The sequence below is a fragment of the Plasmodium chabaudi genome (genome assembly GCF_900002335.3).
Source record: "Plasmodium chabaudi chabaudi strain AS genome assembly, chromosome: 4".
Taxonomy (NCBI): domain Eukaryota; phylum Apicomplexa; class Aconoidasida; order Haemosporida; family Plasmodiidae; genus Plasmodium; species Plasmodium chabaudi.
The window spans coordinates 707,776-725,726 of record NC_030104.2 but is presented as its reverse complement, the minus strand read 5'-3'; the positions used below and the strand labels follow the sequence as shown (position 1 = coordinate 725,726).

The 17,951-nt window shown below is 23.0% G+C and overlaps 2 protein-coding genes across 2 annotated transcripts; one reads left to right on the top strand and one right to left on the bottom strand.

The window, feature by feature from the left end:
* Positions 1-374: 374 nt before the first annotated feature.
* On the top strand, positions 375-6,872 carry PCHAS_0419000 (conserved protein, unknown function; the record flags this gene model as incomplete). Its single annotated transcript, XM_016800053.1, has 1 exon — positions 375-6,872. The coding sequence occupies one exon, from the start codon at positions 375-377 to the stop codon at positions 6,870-6,872; it is 6,498 nt and encodes a 2,165-aa protein (XP_016653343.1).
* A 1,182-nt stretch (positions 6,873-8,054) lies between these two features.
* PCHAS_0418900 (ATP-dependent RNA helicase DDX60, putative) lies at positions 8,055-15,440 on the bottom strand (the record flags this gene model as incomplete). The annotated part of the gene is made up of 2 exons (XM_016800052.1): positions 8,055-8,495; positions 8,664-15,440. 2 exons carry the CDS (start codon positions 15,438-15,440, stop codon positions 8,055-8,057), a joined length of 7,218 nt encoding a protein of 2,405 aa, XP_016653342.1.
* Between the last annotated feature and the right edge of the window lie 2,511 nt (positions 15,441-17,951).

Below are 17,951 nucleotides of genomic sequence, written 5' to 3'. Positions count from 1 at the left end.
ACATACACCTGTCTATTAAAAAATTGTATTTTTAATATGTTTTAACATTTTATGTATTTTGTTTTTATTTTATTGATTTTGTGTCAATATATATTTTTTATGAATTATTAACACAATAAAATGAATAGGTCTATTACATTGAATTATTAAATTTGTGTAACGATTTACATTAATATATTTAAACAAGTAAATGCCATAATTATATTTGGCCAAAACAAGATACAAAAAGAGTTACCCTCATTAAACAAAATGTGCACATTTTTTAGTATCCAGAAATGAGCATTTAAGTAATTACTATTATATAAATATGTTCTTATGTATTTTTATCAATTATATTTTAATAATATAAGAGAACTTTGAACAACCACAGAAAAATGATATATTTGGAAAATTTAAGAAATGATGATCTCCTTTGTAAATATCATGATGCCGAATCCGTACTAAATAATTATAGAATCAGCAATATTTTTTTAAGTAATACATGTAGATTTAATGGATTTTTATATGATTTCGAAGAAAATAAAAGGGACAGAAAAAATGTAAATGCTTACTTATCATGTTTACACGAAAATAGACATGTTCTTTACAACGGATATGATACTCAAAATTATAATCATATTAATCAGCAAGGCAATAAAAGAAAACTACAATATAATAATAATTATAATGCCCATCTTACTGACTTACATAAAGACAATCCAAATTTTCATTATATCCGAAACCGTAAAATCTTGAAGAGTAACACTATATATAATAAAATAAAAGTTAAAAAAATTATAGTAAATAAATTTAAGAAAAAAATAAAACATGCTATACTTCGAAATAAAAGAAAAAGATTACAAAAATATATTATATCAAATAAAATAAATAGCTTTATATTATATTCATTAATATTCCCATATAGTAAAAAAGATGGAACTAGCAAATTATATAAGACAAATATAAAACTTAATGTAAATCAGCCAGGCTTATTTTATTTGAATGAAAAAATAAAGCAAGATGTAAAATATGACTCTAATCAATGTATATGTAACGCTTATCGATTAAATACTTTATTTCATAGTTTATTATACAATGATGAATATATAAAATATATCCAAAAAAATAATTTTATAGAATGTGATTGTGTTAATACGGAATTTATTCAATTTCAAAGAAAAATAATACGTGCAAGCAATCTAGAATATTTCTATATTTTAAAAAAAATTATAAATATTGCTAAACATTCTAAAAAAAATAATATTATCATCACACTTAGTAAATGCATTACTATAAAAATTAATCATGATAAAGTTTGTTTCAATTGTATATTTTCTTCTTTCCCTAAAATTGACAACACACCATGTGAAATTTACATACACATTTATAATATATTTTTAAATTCTCAAATAAATAAAAACAGTTTTTATAAGTATTTATACATTTTAAATAATAATAGTCAAAATAGTTTTGACTATCGTAAAAGTAATAATATAACATGTTCAAATAAAAATGAAAAAGAAAGCAATCATAATACTAAGCGCAAAGAAGATAACAAAAAAGCGGAAAAACACACTCATAAAAATAATAACTCAAATAAATCAAATAATTATGAGCGAGCTAATGAAGGGAATAATGGAAATGGTAATAGAAACAGTGATGATAATAATGATGACGAAAAAGGGAAAGATCATAACAAAGGACCAAAAAAAGGCAACAGTTGCAGAAAAAAAAAAAAAAAAAATAAAATAAATAATAATAAACTAAACCACAGTATTTGTAAAAATAACAATAATAAAAAATTAAAAACGAAAAAAAGCGTGACTCTTAAATCTGAGAGAAATACACAAAGGAAAACCAAATCTATAAAAACAAATCACATACATAAAACAAATGACGCTCCAATGAATTATGATAAAATAAAAATAGATAATGTAGTAAATGCTGATAATAATATGAATTCTAAAAAGACACTTATTGATAACCAAAATGAGGTAGACACCAAAAAAAATATCGTGGTAAAGTCGGTTCCAAAAGACAATCCACATATTTTTTCAGAAAATGAAAAGGATAATATAACCACTAATTGTAATTCATTAAAAAAATATTTAAACCATTTAAAAAATCTAAATTATGATATAAAATTTGGAAATGCATACATAAAATTAAAAAAAAAATTAAGCTTGCAAAATAAGTGTCAATTTGAAATATATGAAGCGGAAATTGTTGCAGTTGATAATATTTGTAACATGTTTTCTCCATATATTCAAAATTTTGAAAATTTTTATCATTTACTAAAAAGAAATACAAACAACTATGATTTTTTAAAATCAAATATGCTTGAAGCGAAAGATATAAAAGATGTTGATATTAATGAAGATAACATAAACGATTTTATTCAAACAAGTAAAGACTATAATTTAATTATTGATTATTTGATTAATAACAATTTCTTAATGAATCAAAACCTCAAATCCGGATTTGAGAATGGAAACAGTTATATATTTCCAACAAATACCAGTACAATCAAATCAATGACTGAGGATTATGTATATCCTTTATCGGAAGGAACACAGAAAAATTCAATTGAAAGAGATAACTCATTTCAAACTTATAATAATGATAGCATTAATTTGAAAAGACAAAAAGTATCGATTAGTAATTGCTCTTTAGAAAAAAACTCAGATAATAGTCCCCATAGGGATAACTGCATCAGCTACATTAACAATAGCAATCGCAATATCATTCCCCAGAATAAAAACAAAGACAATGTCGTTAACAACGATAATACTATAAATTCAAACAATATGCATAATTCTATAATTATAAATATCGAAAAAAAAAAAATGAGCAATGAAGATAACATTGTTCCCCTGAATGCATGTATTCGAAATGTGCCCAAGAGAAACTTTAATAATGTAGAGCCAAACAAACAAATATATAATGAAAATACAAATATATTAGTTAACAAAAATTCAAATGTTACTTATTCTATTATTAAAAAGGATGAAAATCATATTAATAGCAAAAAAAATATCAACAATAATAGTAGCTGTAGTAGCAAGACAAAATTCCTTTGCAACAATATTCATACTATTTCAGGACACTATACTAGAAGTAATAAAGAGGAAACTGATTATGAAATAATACCGAATAATGAGGATAATGAAAAAGACGACAAACATAGTAATAAAGAAAGCAACGAAATCTTTAATGATAATAAAGAGGATCCCATTAGTTTATTGCTGAAAAGAGAAATTTTATACAAACATTTAATTAACGAAATTAAAAAAATAAGTTTTTTAAAACAATTTGGATATAAATCTTTATATGACATACTAAAAGAAAGATTCAAGAAATATATACAAACTAACATGAGCATAGAATCACGTGTAATTTATAATATAATAAAGCATATAAGTAAATATATAAACATTAATGAAGTTATAAACAACCCATTTTATATTTACCAAAATTCGATAAAAAATATTCCTAATAATAAATTTGCTATTAAAATATTAAATATTAATGCCTGTAATATACATAAATTAAAATATAAAATACACAGTTTATTATCTGAGGGGAAACAACTTAAAAATGTCAATATGGAAATTACTAACTATAAAAGCAAAAAAAAAAATGAGCAAAATATTTACCTAACGTACGAAGAAAATTTAGTATCTTATGAAATGAATAAAAAAAAACATTTAATACTTTCTAAAAATGACAATGATTTTGATATTATGCTAACCCCACATTGCAATTCTCATTTGCCTAATGGTAAACAATTATACTTATCAAGAAAAAATTCAATAGTTGACAATAATACTTATAACCATAATTCTATACCTAAAATTATAGATATAAACAAAACAAAATCATATACAAAATCTTCATCAAATTATATTGGCAATGTTAACCATGAAAACGACCCCAACATTTTATTGTCTAATGAAAATTTTATTACTAATGAAAAGTATCAAACAAAAACTATGGGCCAAGATTCCTTAAAAAATCATGAAAAAAATATTCATCATATCAATATAATGAATAGTAATATTAATCACAATAATAGTAACGGTATTATTAATGCAAGTAATATCGATATAAACAATATTGAAAGAAGCTTTAATAGTATACTTAATTGCAGTATTAACAATCAAATTAGTTATACCAACCTTAGCCATGATAAAGATACAAGTATAGAGAACAATAATTGTTTTTATTTTGGTTGCAAACATTGTCTAAATATCTATTATGATAATCGTGTTATTAACACAGGTGAATTGAATCAGGAAACATTTGATAACTATATGCTCAATAGTCATGGAAAAATGTGTAATGATAATGTAATCAATGAAAATGATATACAAGAAAATTTAAGGACACAAGATATGACCATTTCAAATAGTAGTAAAATGGAAAACAATGCTGAAAAAATAAAATCCCAAAACAAGTTAAAAATAGTGAATATGACTAATGTTGCGAATAAAAAAATGGAAAAGAAAGGTACTCAAGAACCCAATACAAATCGAAACCGTGCTTCATCTAATAAAAAAATTAGTTGTACAAAACTCGGAAATAATAGCAAAAAAAATAATACAATTCAAAAAGAAAGTAATAATACTTCCAAAAATGTAAAAGAGCCACAACTAAACCTGAAAAACATTATTATCAACAAGAAAACAAGCCAACAAACAAACATACACACTAATATTTTAAAAACAAAGGATGAAGAAATATATGAAAAGAATATAAATAATTATATACAGGATGATACAAAAGACAAATTTGTTAATGAAAAAAAACAATTGGAGGGAAAAAAAAAAAAAAATAAAAAAATAAAAAATACAATTTCAAAAAATGATTTACCATACTCCGGTATGGAATCAGAATTACAAAAGGAGATATTACCATTCAATTCAGGCGTGAAAAATGAGAATTGTTTAGAACTTAAAAAATCATCTAATGATTGTTCTATTCCATATGATTCACTCAAATTAAATATCAATAGCTTCAAAAATATTGAACTTAAAGTTTGTAAAAACTGTGAAGAAAGAAATTTAGAAAATGAAAATCCCTTAACAAAAGAAATAAAAATAAATAAAAAATGGAAATACATGAATGCAATACCCAAATTTTTGTGGTCGTCGGTTGGAATTACAAAAAGTAACGAACATGTTCTAGGTGTAGCAATGCAAATGATTGAAGGATGCACATTAACATATATTATACAAAAACTCAAAGGCACAGAAAATATAAATTATGGATTATTTTTATTAGATATTTGTAAAAAACTGGTTAAACGTTTAATGCTAATAAGTGAATCTATTGACAATCCTATAATTAATTGGGATACAAAACCAGGAAACATTATGGTAGACTATAAACTTTCAAAGTCAAAAATTATATGCAAAAATGTTACAATAATAGATATAGGAGATGCGCTACCAGGAAGATGCTTTTTCTTTCCAACAAATCCATCATATTATGAAAAAATAAAAATTAATAACACAAATAAAAATTTTAATTTCTTATATTATGTTATTTGCACAAAAGGCTATTGTTCTCCTGAGTGCGCATTGTTAGTCTTTTTGTTATCTTCTTTAAATAAATCTGATCAATTTCGAAAAACATGGTATGGTGCAGATTCAAATATTTATCATATTAACAAAACAAAACAATTAAGAATCAAATACAGATGGAAAAAGTTGCTAGATCTCCGTTTTATTCAACCAATTGTCAAAAGAAAGGAAATCACAGATTGTGAAAGCCCCTTAAATACTATGTTTAGAAATTGTAATTGTAATAGTACCACTGGGACAAGTGATAATAATACATCTTCATATTTAAATGAAAATAATAATATTGATTTGAGAGACATGCATTTGAGTTACGAAAAAAATAAAAATATCATTGATCATAACAATTATGATAACATCCTTATTAGTAACCACAGCACCAATGGTAGCAGCAGATGCAACAGCAAAAAAAACAGTGCTAGTAGTATTACTAATATAAAAACAGGTTTTTCTGAAAAAAATGACTTAAATACATATATAATGCCCACAAACAAAAGCACTTATCTTGCTGGATACGTGAACACAGATATTAACAATAATAATAATAATGACAAAGAGTACACTTCTTTAAGAGAAGAAACTAATGGTAATAATATCCTGAATGGAAGAAAAATTTATTTACCCAGTAATACTTATGATAAAAAAAACAAATTGCATCCTGAATACCCTATGAAAGGAATGGATGAAAATAAATTAGAACATAAAAATTCAGATGAACACCAAATTGATATATTAAAAAATTATTATTTACATAACGTATGCACACATGATATCCCTGATGACAATTTAAAAACTGAATATATTGATAATGATGAAATAATGGACTATTTAAATAATAAAGATCATTTATTAAAAAAAATGGAAGCTGATTTAAATGATTGTGATAGAAAAACACGGCGAAAAAAGGAATATGATTATTTTGAAATGCATCCAGTTGATACTTGGGTTATTAAATTTACAACTCAAACAACGATATTTAGTGTCGGTCTAGTATTGTGTCAATTATTCGGAGGACAAAATTTATTAACTGTTGCCAATAAAAATGAAGTCAAAGTTGTCGATTTGCTATGCGAATGGAATTGTAATGATAGTACTAATATATATTCCGGAGATAAAAATATTACTATTAATGATTTATTACCAAATAAAGGAATTTTTTCAAATGATATATGGAAGAAAAAAGTTACTAACATTATTAAAAATTGTTTACATTTCATACCTTCACGACGATATTCATTTCAACAATTGTATAATGATCTAAAAAATCTAAAAAAAGAATACGAAACATATTATAATTTAAAAGATTCATGAGCTGCTTCCTCGCTGCATAACTACTAAAATTTTGACATTTCATAAACATTCCTAACTTAATGCAACAAAAAAGAAAATCATATCATAACGAGGGCCGATTAATAATATTAATCCGCATATGTCTATATTCTCGAATTTATAGACACCTATATTTACATAGTTAAATTTAATTCCGCTTTTTTTTTGTGAATGTTTTGTCTATACAAATGCATACTAAAAATGAATATTAAATTATTGAGAATATTTTTTTTGTTGTCTTAGTGAATCTTTTACTGTTTTATTTTGCTTACAAATTTATATTATCATTTTTTTTCGGTTTTCCTATTTTTGTCATTTTTTTTCTTGTTTATACCGTCATATATGCTAATATGCATATATACATTTTTTATTAGTTCATTTACTGGTATAATATGAATGTTTCATATTCCCCTTGTTTTACAAACTTTGTTTTATACATGTGGCCATGTTTATTAGGCTACGTATATATGTATATATGACGTTAGTATATTACTACATCTAGATGTGCATACATTTTATTTATCTTTTGTCTCTCTATAAAACACATTATATTTTTTTAGAAACTTATTAAAAAAATATTTGATCAATATCATTTTATTAATGTAACATGCTAAAAAGATGAAAAGGATTGAACACAATAACCAAAGTCGTTGAAAATCAAATAAATGTTTCAATACAAATCACATCGCCTATATTTGCTCTTATAATGGGGCATAATATATAAAGGATTATGAACCCTGACAAATATTACACCCTTTACTTATCTATTCGAATGGTTTGTGATAAATGCCATATATTAAACATATTTTTTTCATATTATATAGTAGTGTTTTTAAAATTGTTCGTATTCTTATTTCAAAAAATATTCAACATAAAGCGAAGAAAAATAAAATAACTAATTTAATTAAAATATATTTTTTTATTTATGCAAAATATATAAATGTAAGGACTATATTCAACAAATTAATGCATTACAAATAAGGAACACTCATAATAATGTTTAAAGAGGTTTATTTTTTTAAGGTTTATAAAAATAAAATACACATATATTAATATATATATATATATACTTATTCATATTAAAATGATAATTTTTTTAATTATCTTCATCTATTTTTCCTTCCCCATTACAATTTATAACAACTCACCAACTTTTTTCAATCCTTATTCTGAGTTAATAGATTTAAAATGTTTTTGTAAAATATCTTTCATTGAACTTAGGCATGTGTAAAAAATGTCATTTGAGAAATCCTTTTCTCTCTTAATTTCGTATAAATAATTTTCAATATTTTTTAAAGAGTCAATAAATCTATCTATAATATACCAAGTATATTGCCCTAGTTTGTTTTTGTTTCTTAAAACGTAATACTTTCCGTGTAAGAAATAATCTATCATATAAGAATTTTTTAAGCATGTTTTTTCCTCTTTTATTGATCCATTTTCAAACTTATAAAAATAAACATAGTCTTCCATTATATCTGGAATCATATTTTTTTTCATATCCAAATCAATTAGAGATGTGTAAAGTAATTCACATAAATTATCGAATTTATCGTTTTTATAAAGAGGAGCCAAGAATGGGGATCTTATATTGTAATCATCAACCTATAAAAAAAAATCAACAATGAGAAATGAATAATAACAAAATAATAATATACGGGTGCGCATTAACAAAATGATGAAGACAGCACACTAATAAGTAAACAAAAATGTCACCATTAAATTCATATTCACAATTTAGAAAGAATCATATTTTATATTTATGGCTATTACCTTTCCTTTATAATAATTTATGAACTCTGAATTTGTGTTATTGAAAATGTCAACCAAATTCGAAGAGGGGTGTTCTTCAAATATGTATAATTGAGTATATGGAAGCAAATATGTGTTTTTCCTATTCCACAATTTTAACTTGCTTATAATTATGATCGAATAATTTATTAAATTATTTAATATAAGTTTTTCTAGATTATTAACATGATTTTGTACAGATTTTGGAAGCGTGTGTAAAAGAGGGAAATATTTATGGCTAAATAATTCCAATCGATTTCTACTTTTATTATTATAATTGATTAATATATTGGTTAGAGCTATTTTATTTTCTTTAATTTTGTTAATAAAATGAGAAAGAATAAACAATAGGATAAATTTTCCTCTTGATGCGTCATCTACTATTGCATTTCGAGAATAATTTTTTTCGAAGGTTATGCAATCAATTATTTTTTGTAAAGATACTTCACTATTTGAGTATGATAAAAATACATCATCTCCTATAAGGTTATGTATAATTCGTTTTCTAAATAAATGCGTTAATAAGAAGTTATTATCACATTCCTTTTTCAATAATATAGATAATTCAGTTAGATTAATTACATTGCCATCATCATCTAATGCTTCCATTTCAACAAGAATATTTATATATATAAGAAAATGAATTTTTATCATAAAAGATAATTCTTTTAAATTTTTCTGGTTTTCAAAAATTGACATATATTTGTTTTTCTTCTTATTTTCAATAATTTCGCAAATTAACTCATTATATTCATATTTTCTATTGATAAAATCGGATGATATATCCTTTTCTTTATATTCTAAAAATTCTTCTTTTCGAAAATTTAAATAATCACTTTCACAAATTACATCGTAATTATTCGTATTGTGTGATGTCTTATCACCCCCTTTTACATGTTCAACATTTTTATTGCTTTCTATATTCTCTAATGCTTTATTATTTTCATCATGGAATGCATTTATATAATACAAAGTATTGTAAAACAAACTTAATATACCATTAACTCTACTAAAATAGTTAATATTGATAAATCTGTTTTTTTCAAAAATTTCTTCCTTTTCAGCCACACTCATAGTTTCTTCTTTTTTCTTCTTTTTACTTGGTTTATTTACTATAGCTTTATTTCTATGTGCAATTTCTTCCATTTCTCTATATTTCTTCAAGCAATTATATAATAGCATACTTCTACATATGTTTGTAAAATTAACACAATAAGTACCGGAAAGGGTTTGCAAAGGGCATGTAATTAATCTTTTTAAATTCTTAAAATTAATATTCCATATGATTATGTTACCATATAAATCAAACCCACGACGACCAGCTCTTCCCGAAGTTTGTTTAAACATAAGAGAATTTAATTCATAAGTATGTCCAGTAAATATAATAGATTTACAAGGAATATTTATTCCTAAGGACAAGTTTTTATTACTAAATATTATCTTAATGTATCCCAATCTAAATAAAGATTCAACTATAATTGTAAATTTGTAAGGTAAAACTTCATAGTGTAAACCGATACCTCTTTTTAAACCTTCAATTAATATATCCTTATTTTTTCGTCCTTCTATTGCTCTTTCTGCATCCTTTATCAAATCCTCTATTTCAAAAACATAATTGTGATATACTTTTCTATTGCAAAAATAAAAATCACCATCATATTCTTCTGAAATATCTATAGGAGGTTCTGGTATCTCATCTTCATTTAACATATCTAAATAATCTTTATCTAAATTTTGTTCTAATCTTTGGTTCCTAGATACAGTTTTTATTTTCAATAGCATTTCTCTTTGCTTTAATAAATTTTCATATCTTTCTTGCCTTAGCTTATTTTCCATCTTCGTATTAAATGCCCTTTCATCAGTTCCATAATATTTATCATGTTGTCTTCTCATAAGTTCATTAATCAAATTGATAGTCATATCTTCTAATTCTTTTCTTTCAAAATTAAAAACAATGCAAGGTAAAAAGTTCACATCTTCTAAGTGTTTTAATAATTCTATTAAATTACCACTGTCTAAATATTCTTGGTCAACATTTACAGTTTCAGTATATTTTACTAAATCGTTTGATTTATTTAAGTAATATTTTTCATCCAATACAACATTTTTATACAACTCCTGAAATAGTTTCTCTTTTGGTACATCATCTTTCACTTTTCGCTTGTATAAATGTTTTGTTATGCTTTGCATACTTTTTATTTTCTTATTCCCTTCATCACTATCACTGCTACTATCAACATCTTTGGCTGTTTCCCTCTTCTCTACCTCTTTTTCTTTATTACGTTTTTCCTCTTCTTTCTTTTCTCCTCGAGATACATCAGTATTCTTCAAATAATTTGATAACAACATATGTATGAACATGTCATAGTCTGAACTAGTAATGTACTTATTTTGTATTAAATATATTATCATTTCTTTTACACTGTGCATGTAATATATAAACTGTTTCTTATTTATACATCGTGTATATTTGAAATAAAATGAAGGTTCTAAAAATTCTACCAAATCATAAAATTTTTTTTGTTTAGCTAATTCAAATAATAACATTATAATTTCATATATTTCTCGAGGATTGCAATAAAAATCTTTATTAATACCCTTATATAATATATCTCTATAATTATAGCACGCCAAAGGGTTTAAATGATGCAAATTTTTATTAGTATATACATATAAAACCAAATCTGAAAATCTTTCATAAAATTTAATTAAATGCAAATCTTTTTCATCTTTTCCCTTTTTTATCATAACATTTTTTAGCCAATCATAAAAATATTTTATATTACCAATAGTAGCAGATAATGCTAAAAATGGGCAAGTTGTTAAATGAATAATGTTTTCAATTTGAGGTCCATAAAATTCTTTATCTCCAATACAATGAATTTCATCAAAAATTATATATTCAATTCTACTAATAAATTTAGATACTTTTGTTTCTAAACCCGTATTTTCACTCATCGAATAATAAGATAATAAAATATTTTCTAAAACACTAGGTAATATTATAACTATTTGAGCCTCTAATGCCTTATCTTGTGCATATTTATCTGTTAAATATGAGCATAATTTACTTTCCCCATATTTTGAATAACTTTTTGTGCTAAATCTTCCATTTACTTCATGAAATACTTGTAAGGCTAATGTATCATTAGGGGCAACATATACAACTACACTATCATTATTTAATCTTAATACCTTATCCATAACATAATAACAAATAAATGTCTTACCACTACTAGTTGGACAAGAAACTAATATACTTTTTCTTCGATCTACTAAATTTAATATATTATATTGCCAAGTATCTAAAGTAAATAAAACACGCTTATCTTTTATGTTTCCTGTTGTTCTATCTAATAAATAGTACATATAATATAATTGAAATTCATGTTCTTTATCTTCATCTATTTTTAATTCACTGTATGTTTTTACGGATTCGATTTTATGTTTATAAAGTTCTTTTATTTCTTTCCTATCCGATCCTTTTATTCCAATTTCTGAATTGCTTTCTTCTCTTCCTTTTTTTTTTATCTTATCTAGACCCACTTTCTCTTCTTCCTTGTTTTTTCCACCTTTAGCTCCACCTTTCAATTTTGTTTTTTCTTTTCCTTTTACATTTTTTTTATTTTTACCCGTTTTATCTTCTTCTGCATCATTATTATTTTCTTCTTCTATTTGTTTCATCTTTATCTTAATATACTCTTCAAATAAATTATAACTACTATTTCTAAACCCAAGTGATAGCAAAACAGTTTGCAACTGAACAATATCTTTTTCAGTTAGAACCTCTTTAAATTTGTTAAAAATTTCATTAACCAATTTATAAATTAACATTACACTTCTAATTGCGTCTGATTTCTGTTTATTAGTTTTAACATTTTTTAATTTTGTATGCATAATAATATCAAACATATTACTTAAAACTTTCATACTAACCTTAAGTTGAATAGTTGGATTTTTTATTAAATTACTAACATTATTAAAATTATATACATCTACTAATCTATTAAAACCTGATATTATATCTAATGACCATGTATTCATTTCAGAATAATTATTATTGCTACTCAGTTTATTTATTTTTGCTTCTAATACATTATATCTTTCTAAATCTACTTCATATAATTTTTTTTCATTTGACAATTCTTTTCTTTTTAAAATTTCATCTTTTCGAGTTAATTGATTTGAATTTCCTCCTTTAATATGTTTTTTTTCTTCCTTTTCTTTTTGTCCTTTTTTCCCTTTATTATTTTGCCCATCATTATCGATGTTACTATCATCACCACTTATGTCATCTAAAACTTCAAACATTTTAACGTAATTTTGCTGTTTTTTAATTTTTTTACTTTTTGCATCACAAATACTTGGGGTACTCTCTTTCAAAAATGTCTCTTCAAATATTCTTTTCATTCTCATATTAATTACTTTTTTATTTTCTTCATTTTTTAAATAATTATATAATTTATCAATATTATATATATAATATTTCAACCATGGATGATTTTCTGATATAATAATTGGATGATGTAATGAGCTAATATAAAAATATTTTGCAATTATAGCATTTCTTCTTTCTTCTTTTTGTTGTCCTCGTAATATATTTCTTTCATCTTCTTTTCTTACCTTTGATATTCTCGAATTTTTAGACATTTTTATATAACGCCTATAAATATCATATACTTCTTCTCTCTGTGTAATGTGCAACAATCCACATAACTCAAAAAATTCGCTATCATATTCTATATACTTATCTACATAATTTACTTTATACTTAATTTCATGCCCTTTATTATTTTCATTTATTATATCGTTAGTATTTCTTTCGGCTTCATTTGACTTATTATCAATATGAAAAAAATTCTCTATAAACTCATTTTTAATGTTTATCAGGTTAACGTTGATTATTTTATTATTATTTGATATTTCACTTTTACATTGGTTTCCATCTTTCATCGTATTTTCGTCTATTTTGTTATCATTTCCTTCTACAACGTTTGTTTCATTTTTAGGTAATAAATTAGTGCAATTTAGTAAAAATTCAAAATTAATTGGAAAAAATGACATGCCATCATTTCCTACTACATTTTTAAATGATTTTTCAAAAAAGTCTGAATCTTCAAATGAAAAATCTTCATAATTAATTATATAATTATTTTCTCTTATTTTATAGCATATAAAGCTTATTAAATTATGAATTATTGAAGAGTTAAAAAAGTGCAATATATCTGTGTTTCTAATATTTTGCAAAATATCACAATACATATATCCTTGTAAACTTTTCAATATTAAATTATAAATATTTAAATAAGATAATATATATCCTTCTACTTGTGATTTTATAAAATTGTAACTACTATAATCTGTATCCGTTTTTTCTATATCATGCATACAATTTAAATTTTTCATATTTAATTTTTCTATTAAATAATTATGCATAAATATAAGTTTCACAGTTAAAAATGTAAAATTCTTTTTCTCATCATCCTTCATAATTGTTTCTTTAATTTTGGAATAAAACACATTTAATACAATATTTTTCAAATTAATGTTATCTGTTTTCGCATTTGCTGAAAACAATTCAAGTAATTCTAATTCTTCTTTGCTATAATTTTTTTCATCATTATATATCAAATCATAATCCTTTATATTTTGTGATATATTTATCTGTGTGTAATCACTATTAGCTTTCTCATAGTCTATACTTTCTCTAATACCAATACTTTGATACACATTTTTTTCAAATAGAGATGCTGATTCTTCATTTAATTTCTCAACTGTTTTAAAATTTATCATCTTATAATTTATAGAAAAGGCATTTACAGTATTCTTCTCAATTTCCACATTGAAAAAAAGCACAGATTTTATATCTCTTAATATATTATTAATTAAAAGAAAATAAAAGCAAAGCGATATTTCTCTAATTTCTTCATTGTAGTAATCATATATTTTTTTTTTTTTCAAATATTCCTTACGGTTTTTTTCGACATCTAAAATGCTATCACTGTTGTTATTTGTTTTTTCGTCAGCTTCGCTTTTCTTTGATATTGCTGCATTATTATCTAATTCATTTTCTTCATTAACTTCGCTTACATAAAATTTATTAAACAAATATAAAAAAGAAGAACTGTCTTCAACAAACATAAATAAAGGTTTATATTTTATAATGTATATATTATAATTATTATCATTATACCAATTATCAAAAATATAATAAGGAATCAAATTTTTTTTACAATGAATTATAAATGCATTTCTTAAGATATTATAATTTTCGAATAATTTTGTTTCTTTTTCAAAAAACAAATTAAAAACATTAAAAAATATTATATGGAAATTTGAATTACATAAAGCAAAATCCCTTAACACCTTTTCAATATAATATATTATACTACTAATATTCAAACTATTGTTAAAACTAAGAATGTTTTGGTCTTCTTCATTTTGAAATGAATAAAACTTAGATAATAACATACATACATGAATTAATAAACCTTCCCCATTTATAATATATAAACTAGTATAATCTGCTATTATCCTAAATATATCATGTATACTACTGTTTAATTTGGAATAAAATAATTCTATTTTATTATCTACACTTATATCCTTATTATTTATTATGTTCTCTATATCTTCTAATTCATTTTCCTCAAATTTGTTAATGAACGAATATCTATTTGTACTATCATTTTCTGCTATCCTCAAGTTTTTCAGGTCTTTTAGTTTAGGAACTTTATAAACATTATTAGCTAAAATCATTCTATACGCTCTATCTATTCACACATATACAAATCAAGTATTATTGGCACTTTTCCTGATTCCTTTTTAATATATTTAATCTCAAACACAATTGTGATTGTATGTGTATATATTTGATTTCTACACTTCGAGCTTGATCAAAGTCATGTAGACTATTAAAAAAATATAATATTAACACAAGGTGCACATATATTTTTTATATGTATATTCTATGCTATAATAAAAAATTTATAACAATTTGACACATATATGATAAATTATCAATAAATGAGCATATATTATATGAAGAATATTATATAATACTAATATTTACATATCAAAATGATATTATAATATTTTTGTTCTGTCAATTATATTGGTTTGTTTTTTTTATGAGTTATTAAAAAAATATATCCTTAATTGCATATATTATTGATGACCATTCATAATTTTATGAATTATTTCTTAAATATGAAATAACAAAGGCACTTATTTACATTTAAAATGGAATGGAAAATTATATTGGTAATACAAATGTTAATATACATATATATTTCTATATTTTGCAGAATATTTCTTTATTCATATATTTCTATTTTAGGCTATGTTAAGCTTATTTATTATTTTAAATTAATTTGTTCTTTCAAAAAAAAATTATTTTCCTATTTCATTTATTTATTGATAATATTTATTTATTTATTTTTTTTATCTTCGAACTATATTTTAAATCAATAATGCTATATCAACGACGCTATAAAAATAAATATAACAGTACGAATGATATAATTGTAAAATAAAAATGTGAAATTAAAACGAAAATAGAAAAATAAATAAATGTGGAAAATATGTGATAGTAAAATATAAAATAAAATATATATCTGTATTTTCGATAAGATTCGTTCAGTTTATTTACTGCTAATACCATTTAATTTTTTACCAAGCTCTCTATACATATTAACAGTATATGCATAATGTATATATATAATAAAATTGCGACGCCAAACAAATAATAGGTTTAATTTTAAAAAATGGGCGTAAATATATAATATTTACTATACAATTCCCATGCCTTTACACGTGTATCCACAAATATTAAATATATATGCCGTAAAAAACAGAAACACTATGAACCGAGAAATATTTTCATGGGTTTCATTCTTCTTAGTATAATAAGAAATGCTAATATTGATTATTAAGAATAAAATGTAGAGTGTAAAATTTTAAAAGCTATTATATAATTACAGTTGTTTTTTTTTTTCATTTTATCATTTTTTTTATGTATTATGTATTACAAAAATATAAGTGAAAGATATACATAATAATAAAAAGATATTCGATACTATTTCTAAGGAATATATTACAATACTTCTTAATAGTTTCTATATATTTTGGTAATTCAAAAAATATATTACTCTATGTAGCCATATTTATAAGTATTTTTTAAATAATATACCACATTCAATCTTTAAGTTATAACCTGCTTAATATTTCTTTGTAATATTCAAATTTAACCCTATTTTACTATTTTTGTTTTGTTATAAAGCAACACAAAGAAATGCGTATATAAATAAACAAATATATATGTATAAATGATTTCGTTTTTCTTTAAAGTATTATATATAGTAGTTTTGCATTATAAATAAAATTTTATCGCAGTATTTTTTTATACTACGAATAAAATTATGAGAACTATTCATGTTTATAAAAATATAACAATCCATATCAAAACATATTATATGCAACTTCCTACACAATACATTTTTTCTTTAAAAATGTAAAGAGATAAGTTTCCCTTTATAGGAACAATGCTCAAAATGTATTTATTTAATATATTGTTTTTTAGTTTTTTTAAAAATTACTTTTATTATGTACTCCGCCTTTTGAAAATGTCTACAGTTTATTCTATATCATTTATATGACACAAAAATGGGTCTTTTGAAACATACGAAATGATTTTTTTTTTATAAACTGTTATTTAAAAAAGGAGACACATACATACATATATAAGTTCTATTACTTTTTTAAATAAAAAATTCTTATACAACTTTTTATATTCTACAAATCACCAGGTATATATCACACAGCTTTTTCTCTTTTCTCATAATATTACACTCCAACTTGTAAAATATTTGCATTGAAAATAAACATACATATGCAAAGTAAATATTCTGTGGATTTTATTTGGATCTATTCATTTTTTAATATATAAGCATAATCGCTTTGTTAAATTACGAAGCATAAAAAACTTAAGCGATTTAAGCTGATTTTCCTTAATCACCAAAACCCATGAAAAATCCAAACTTCACTTTCCAAAAAAAATAAGCACAAACATAAAGGCTAGTATTTAAATTTGTATAAATATCAAAATATTCTTTTAATATAATGATAAAATTAAGCATTTTTTGTCCTTAATTATCACAATTATTCATGTATTAATTATATATAAAGGTACGCGAATGTATTTTTTATTTTACATATTTTAAAATAAAAATTATTCGATTTAAAAAAAAAAAAAATTTTCTTTTTTTGTTA